Source organism: Phaseolus vulgaris, chromosome 9 (assembly GCF_051622355.1).
Source record: "Phaseolus vulgaris cultivar YP4 chromosome 9, ASM5162235v1, whole genome shotgun sequence".
In the NCBI taxonomy this organism is placed as follows: domain Eukaryota; kingdom Viridiplantae; phylum Streptophyta; class Magnoliopsida; order Fabales; family Fabaceae; genus Phaseolus; species Phaseolus vulgaris.
Window position 1 is genome coordinate 5,661,755 of NC_143506.1, and position 8,518 is coordinate 5,670,272.

The 8,518-nt window shown below is 30.1% G+C and overlaps 1 protein-coding gene across 1 annotated transcript; it reads right to left on the reverse strand.

Moving 5' to 3' along the window:
* Window positions 1–4,007: 4,007 nt before the first annotated feature.
* Window positions 4,008–8,044, reverse strand: LOC137822798 (uncharacterized). Its single transcript, XM_068627797.2, has 3 exons — window positions 7,595–8,044; window positions 7,412–7,489; window positions 4,008–4,332 (listed from the first exon to the last, which is right to left on the reverse strand). The coding sequence occupies exons 1-3, from the start codon at window positions 7,952–7,954 to the stop codon at window positions 4,252–4,254; spliced, it is 519 nt and encodes a 172-aa protein (XP_068483898.1). The 5' UTR covers window positions 7,955–8,044; the 3' UTR covers window positions 4,008–4,251.
* Between the last annotated feature and the right edge of the window lie 474 nt (window positions 8,045–8,518).

The following is an 8,518-nucleotide window of genomic DNA, read 5'->3' on the forward strand; positions in this document are numbered from 1 at the left end:
ATTTTCTTAAAATTATCAACTCAATTTTTCATAAGCACTATTTATACTTTTATTTTTTTATTAGCACTTTTTTATTTTTATTTTTCTATCTAACATCTATTATTATTTATAATTTTTTTTATATATTATTAATATTTTAAATTTTACATATATTATATTATTTTATAATTTTTATATTTATATTATTAATTTATTTTCTTTTATTATTATTTATAAATACATTTAAATTATTATATAAATACATTTATATTATTATTATATAAATATATTAGTTTATTTTACAAATCAGAATCTTTCAATCCGAGTGAATGGATTAAACTGACCATTAATCAAATTTCACTTTATCAAATCTGTACCTGAGTGGAGAGATGGGCCCAGGCACGGTCGGTCGATGTAGTGTAGTTGCTGACGTGTCGGTCTTCCTCTCTTTCGGTCGGTCGCTCCTTCTTGGTGTCTCCTTCGGTCGGGCGGGGGAGGGTACCTGCGAAGGCACTCCGACGCTCAAGTAAGTATGAGATTCTAAGAGTGGTTTAGTAAGTGAATCAAAATGTACCTTTCTCTGGCTTGAGCACCGTATTTATAGGATTGCTAAATGGGCTTTCTACCTCTTGGGTTCAGGGTGGTTATGGATAGGTTTTACCAATCGTGCTCCAGAATACTCGGGGGAAAATATCTTCTTCACACGCGTATTCCTTATTTTTCGGAATATTTTAACTACCTTAGTCTTGTCGCGCCCTCACATTTATTATGAGTTCGGTCGGTCGGCCACATCTGTTCGTCCGGTGCCTGCCGGTACAAAATCTTTCAACATCCATTTCCTAATAAAAAAACACCTCAATGATTATTTCATACCACAAAAAGCCTCAATGATTATTTCATTTACAGTAGTGGAATCTTACACCAGTACCAATCATGATTTTTTTCCTATTTTTGTACGGAAACATCTATTCTTTTCTTAGCAGATTGGGAGCCAGAAGAAAAGAGACTGAACCTTAACCATATCCTTAACATTGTAGTTCATAGTCACGTGTTCTAATTATTTGAGGTTCAAGTCTCACATGGTCCTGTCCGTTGGATATTTGTTTCTGCAAAATCCAAGGAAATGAGATTTTGTTTTCTCTCCCAAATCTAAGAAGATGTGAAAACACTTCTTCCGTTATAAAAGCGTGAACATGATTATATCATTTTTTATTTTCTATTATAATAATAATAATAAAAGGAAATAAAGTTATTAAAACCAAATAAAATTATTTGTCTTTCCGTTATTTTATTTCTAACAAAAAACACATTTTTTCACTTACTTTTCATTTCATTTTCTTTCTTTACCAGTGAATCATTGAGATAAGTTCAATTTCTCCATGAACAATGATATCATAAAATGCAGAAGAAGACAAAAGAGGAGGATACCAGTTTGCTCCTGCTCACTGCATCCCACCACTGTCGCCATTACTATTGTTGCCCCTCTTGTACCGTTACCTCTCTGTAGAAAGAAAATGACAACGCTATAAAGAAGAAGAGAAAAAAAAAACATTATAGAAAATGTATTCGATAAGGTAATATGTACATTCCAGAACATTGTAATTTGTTTATGTACTGGGTATACATTAAATATAATATGTGGTAAGAAAACAGTTATAACTAACTTTGAGTCAAACTCACTTCGAGACGCACTTCCTTAATATAACGAAGTCACTACACATTACCTAAGGACCACTACGTATGTTTTTGGCAACCGGTTACCTGGTCAACACGAACCAAATCCCAAGTCCACTTATAAAAGGGATTTCTGAAAGGGGAAAAATGTATGTTTTTTATATCCTGAGAGACTAGATTAATCACTAGCACTGACTTAAGCGTCAGAGTACAATCACAAGTACCCGCCGACCTGACGAGCGCACGCGCGAAGCAAAAAGAAGTTGAGGAATTAAGGAGTTACTAGCACAGCACAACAAAAAATTGTGTATCAACGTAGATCAAAATTACTCTAACTCTAATTCTGACATCCACATAGGTGCAGTTTCAGAATGTATTTTGTGTATTTCAAAAATTTTCATTCCAAAAATCTTATCATATTTAAGAATAATAAATGTTATAAGATGTAGTTATGAATTTCAAAAGGTATGTTCTAAAAGATTTCTAAAAACAGGTAAAATTAACAATAACTTTAAATAAAGATAAAACTATCATTTTAAAATTATTGAGGTACGGGTACCAGAAAATTGTAGGGGTTTCAGGAAGAAAAAGCCTAATAAGAAGTGACAATTCAGTTTTTATAAACAGAACCCTAACCTAAAAAAGGGGAAAATGTGTTATTTGAGTAAATAAAAGATATAGCATGGTAGGTAGAAAGGGTCCGATAAAAGAGATGTCCTTGTTGGAACAAAATGTTTGGACCACTTTGCAAGCAAATTGCAGCGATGCTTCAAAAGGGAGATAACGAGGTTATGTAGAGAGTGCACATTTTGGGAGAGGCAGCACACCACGTTGTAATTGGATCTTCAACTGTAACAAAACAAACCAAACGTCACAAACACTCCAAAAATTTAAAGTCACCAATTAAAGCCGTCCTTATCTCTTCACTCTAACATGTTTGGTGCCGTCGAAATGAAAAGAAAAAGGATAGAAAAGACTACAAAAGGGGAGAGTTAGATGTTTGAAAACATAGAAATACAGAGAAAGTTCTCAAAAAATTAGACACTTTCTCTTAAAATTCACTTTGCTTAGTGGTGCCAAGATTTTTTTTTTAATGAAATCTTTTCCAACTGAACAAATATGTTTTTCCTTCTTTTCCAAAACCCTTGTTCTGACTATGGTCTACTTATTTTTTTATTATATCTAATGAAAATTCAATCTTATTATATTATATATATATATGGTGGGTCGGTGGTCTAAATTATTTACAAAATTATATTAGTTGTATTTTATTATAGTAATTTGTTACTGTGATGTCATGGACCGAACTCGATTGTGTATAGACATATCATATGTTGATCATGGAGTTGTAGTCTCTAAAACTTCGACTTGATGCTGGGATTTGTGGTATCATAGGTTAGGTCCAATTAGTTTTTCTATACTTATGTGAATAAAGATAAAGTTGATATGTGAATAAATATTTAATATAACAATTCAGTTATTTTCTCATCATATTATTATAATAGTTAAAATAACGGATATTAGCCTTAACATTTTAATCCACACTGAAAATCTGTTTATCACGTAAAAAAATGACAATGACCCATTTTAATAGTTTTCTTAGCACAAGTATTCAAGAGATTTAAAGTTTGTAGTATAAATGAAAATTTATTTCATGTGAAAAAAAAAAAATAAAAAAAAAAAAATAAAATATATATATATATATATATATAATCCAACTCAATAGAACATGCTATTATTCAGATGAGACTTGGAATTAATTCGACACACTTTTACTCAATAAAATATAGGATTTGAAACTTGAAGTAAAATTAAATATGATTATTTTTAGATAATAATTTTTCCTATAATATAAACTCGCACATTCTATATTTTTGTCGAGCTTTTAAAGAAGCCTGAGTAGAATATAGGATTTTTATAACCCATATGAAATCAACAAATAAGTTTAGTTCAAATCTACTTGATAAAAATGTTGAGTTTTGTTCTAGTCAAAAGACATGAGGATATCTCTAATTAGACTTTTCGGTATTCTTTATTTTGTTTTGGTTTTACCGAATCTATTTATAGATAAGCATTTTTTTCAGACTTGTAATTCTTTTAATAAGGTTAAGATCTAAATACATAATTTTCGTTTAATTTTAATAATTATTAACTCAGGGAGAGTCTACAATTGGTTTAACATAAACTCCAACTGTGAAATGCAATGCATGAAAATTTTAATTTGGTGATGTCTGTCGTGTTTAAAGTTCCATTTTTTTTACATAGAAATGGAAAGTTTAACTTTATCTTTAAATTTTATTTTAAAACTCCAAATTAATATGAATATTTTAGGTTGGAGGAAGGAAGTAGCGAAATGAAGAAGAAGAATAATAGATTAACAATTACAATTTTTTATACCTCGCACACAAGTAGTGTCGATATTCGAGAGAGAGAGAGAGAGAGTGTGAGTGATGGAGGGAAACAACAGCAACTTGGTTACAAGACATTGATATGTGGAAGAATTCCTAGAGGACAAAAAAAGTAGGCAAAAATACTAATTTATCAAAAGCCCATGAAACAACCTGAAAAGCACGAAGCTGAGTCACACAGGTTTGTTTCTCAAAATGGAGATGATGAGGTTCTGCAGGGAGCACTGATTCTGTCAGGGGTATTCTCTGATGAAGATAAAGAGCATTGCAACTGTAACAAATCATAATTTCAGAATACATTATGTAAATAAATACAATAAAATATTTACAATACTAACAATTATTAGTATGATTAATTATATTATAAATATTTCATTACGTTTGCATACATAATTAATTATTTTTAATATGATTGATTAATATTAACATTTTTATTATATTAAAAAAATAATTAAAATAATAAGTTGATTAAATTAATTTTTTTAATTATATTAAGATATAAAAAATTCATATTAATCCGTTCATTTTAAAAAAAAAACTCACTTTTCTTTTAATTTCTTTTAATGCAAATAATTTAACTTTTTATTCCATATCTTTTTTCCCCTTTCCATCCTCTCCTAATCCTAATGTAAACAAAACCTCAAAGTTAAATTAAAAGGAAGAATTTGGTATGAATTCATTATCTGGTGATACTTTTGTCGATACTTTTGTGTCTAAATGTAAACAAAGCCTGAAAGTTAAATTAAAAGGGAGAAGATAGTATGAATTCATTGTCTGATGATACTTTTGTGTGTGCTATCGGATTACTCCAATTGTTCATTTTATTTTACTTTTAAGAATTGTTTGAGAGAAAAAGTTACGTTGACATGACTTTATTATTTTTCTTTAAAGGTTGTTGATAGAGAGTGGTTGTTGATAGAATAGAAGGTGAGAAGAATAAATTAACTAAATAATAGAATTCATGTCAAATAGAGGTTGTTGATAGCGAGTGGTTGTTAGATTGAAATGTGAAAATTGTTAGGTCAGATAGAGGTGATGAATATTGTGGAAGATATGATAAAGTAGAAAACATCTTGATCCATTTGCTAAGTTTCTTGATAAACGTGGTATTTGTGCTCAATACACAATGTCGAGTACACCATAACAAAATGGTGTATCAAAAAGGCGTAATCAGACCGTAATGGATATAGATATGAGCATGTTAAGCAATTCATCTTTACTTATATCATCGTAGATATAGGCTTTTAAAAACTGTCATGTATTTGGTGAATCGAGATCCTGATAAGTCAATTCAAAAGATACCTTTTGAGTTGTGGACAAGTAGGAAACCTAGTTTGGGACACCTACATGCATAAATTAGAATATACAATACACAAGAAAAGAAATGGAATCTAGAAAAATTAGTGAATATTTTATTGGTTATCTAGTAAATTCGAATGGTATATGTTTTACTTTTCTAACCATAATACAAGAATTGTTGAAATTGGAAATAACTGGTTCATTGAGAGTGGTGAAATGAGTGAGAGTGAAGTTTCACAAAATAGGAAGATTAAGGAAATTGGAGAGTACAAGTTCTTTTAACTAATACCTCTACTTCAAGAATTGTTGTTCATCATGTTGTTGAACCACACAACAATCAATAAGAACAACAAATTAATGACTATGAGGTTAATAATGAACCTACAGTGGAACAACTAGGAAATAATATTAAGAAAATCTAAAAAAGAAACAAAACTTATTATTTTGAATGATTATGTGGTTTATACAAGAGTCAAAAAATGACTTAAGAAATCAATATATAGGCTTAAGCAGGCTTGCTTCCTAGCAATGGTATCTTAAGTTCAATTATACTATTATGTCCTTCGAATTGAAGGAAAACGTTGTTGATTTGTGTATATATCTCAAGGTTAGTGTGAGAAAGTTTATAATTTTGATTTGTATGTTAATGATATCTTGCTTGCAACTAATGATGTTGGTCTATTAAGGGAGATTAAGTTTATCTCTAACAACTTTGAGATGAAAGATATGAGTGGTAGGAATACAAATATTATGTGATAAATCACAAAGATTGTTAGGTTTGTCTTAGAAAGTCTACATTAATAAAGTTTTAAAGAGATTTAGAATGAATAAATGTTCAACATCTATCGTTCCAATATAAAAAGGAGACAAATTTAGTCTTATGCAATGTCCAAAGAATGATTTGGAACGAAAACAGATGAAGAATATTCCTTATGCATCCATTGTCGGAAGTTCGATGTATGATCAAACATGTACGAGGTCAACTATTATTTTTGAAGTTGATATGCTCGACAGATACTAAAGTAATTCAGGATTGGATAATTGAAAAGCTGCAAAGAAAGTTTTAAGATACTTGCAAGGGACAAAAAATCACATGCTTATATATAGATATATGATCATCTTAAGGTGATTATATATTTAGCTAAAGGAGCGATTACATGGAAAAGTGTGAAACAATTAATTATTGTTCAATCTCAAGAGTTAGAATAGTTCATAATATTGTCAAATTGTTGAAATTTTATTTGTGATAATCTTGCAATTATCTTCCTTTTCCTAAAATGATAAGTTTTCGGAAAGGTGTTAAGCACATAAAATTGAAATATTTGTCATTAAAGAAAACGAAATGGTGTGTCAATAGAACATATTAACATTATCTTATGATTGTTGAGCCTTTAAGAGAATATGAACATTATGTCTATTAGTGAATGTTGAATATTAATGTTATTATTAGTGTCTATTTGATACTCTAAGTTTATTAATGTAAAAATTTATCTAAAATCTAAGGTTTCTAAGTTATGTATATGAATACAAATTATATTATATTTAAACTCATTATGAATTTCACATTGTAAAGTCATAATAAAGAAGATTGAGCATGCATTGATTATTGAATGATATATAACCATCATGAATTTTATTATTATTTTTTATCTTTAATTAATCAATGTATTTAAAGTCTTTTAATACACATTATATGATTTATAATTATTAAATTAATTAATTAAATAATGTGATTCATATAAAATATATTGACTAATATGGAAAGTTATCTTTTAAAATCGATGCCAATCTGTGTATAAACAAAGTTACTTTGACCATAAAAAGTTAATAATAAGAAAAAAGAAATAACTCCAAAAAGATAAATTTAAAAAAGAAAGATATTAAAGAACTTATTTTATTAGGTCTCTTTTGTATCAAGTAAATCTTTATCTGTATTATAATTTTATTGAACTAAAAATTTGATAAAACTAGCACCTACATTTTAACTGAATAATGAGGAGATTACATTACTCAAAGGGCTAAGATCTTTATAGAAAAGCTAACTATCTAACCTCTTTCAATTGTTTTCTTAGTCTCGAATTCTCCTCCGTCAAACGAGCAATTTCAGCTTCCAACCCTCTTCTATAAGCCTGCTCAAAAGAAAGAAAGAAAAAACAGTTTTGAATTTTCAGAATTAAGAATATTGAAAAACATATGCAGAGAGAGTGTGAGAGAGATGAAAGAGGGTGACGTACCTGTTTTCTGGCTCTGGAGCGAACGGCGGATTCTCGATTTTTCATGATGCGCACATGGCGCTGATCTTGGTGGTGTGTGGTTTGGTTGGAGGGGAAAGAAGCGTTGGAGACAGAGAGAAGAGAGTGGTGGTTGTGAGAGGAAGAGAGAGAGAGGAGAGAAGAATGAGAAGAAGAAGGGTTGAAGTCAACGGGGGAGTTGGAGAGAGAGGGGAGTTTGATGTCGTTCCAGACATGTTCAGAGGAAGAAGAAGGAGGAGGAGGAAGAAGGGTTTGGGGGAGTGAGGAAGAGGAAGGAGAAGAAGAAGAAGAAGAAAGTGACTGAGAAAGATGGGTCCAACAGTCACATGGCGATGAGGCCATCGCTTTCTCACTCGCACAAAGAAAAAATGTGTGGAGGTTTGGATGTAGACGAGTCCATGTTTCAGTCTTTCTTTCTTTTTTTTACTGAGTTTGGTAATGAGAAAGTGTTGCCACATTTGGGGTCGACAAGGGGTCCCAGCCCATCAAACCCACCACCATTTTTTCTTACTTTTTCTTCTTTTCTCACAATTTTCCCAATCTTTGCTGCAAAATTCGACTACTAATAATCCTATGATTGCAAGAGGATTAAAACTGAAACAGTAATATGGATATTTCCTTTATAACCTCCAGGATGTTAGATAATCGTTTTCAAGTGATTTGATAGGATAAGGGTTAGCACAGATATGCACACGGACATTGACACAACACGAAAATATGTAGGATACGAGGACAGAGATCTATATATTATATAATTATAGTTATATAAATTGATAATAAATATTTATGTGTACAAGTATGTTATAAATTTTTGTGAATAAAAAAATATTTTTCTTGACTGGTTCAAAAGAATTTGTTCCTTATTTTTATAATCATAATAAAAATTTATACAATAAATTTGAATTT

Coding starts and splice junctions, on each gene's coding strand:
- LOC137822798 (XM_068627797.2), bottom strand. CDS start 7,954: ATGGCCTCATCGCCATGTGACTGTTGGACCCATCTTTCTCAGTCACTT. Junction 7,490..7,594: donor GCTCCAGAGCCAGAAAACAG/GTACGTCACCCT, acceptor TCTTTTGAGCAG/GCTTATAGAAGAGGGTTGGA. Junction 4,333..7,411: donor TAAGAAAACAATTGAAAGAG/GTTAGATAGTTA, acceptor GATTTGTTACAG/TTGCAATGCTCTTTATCTTC.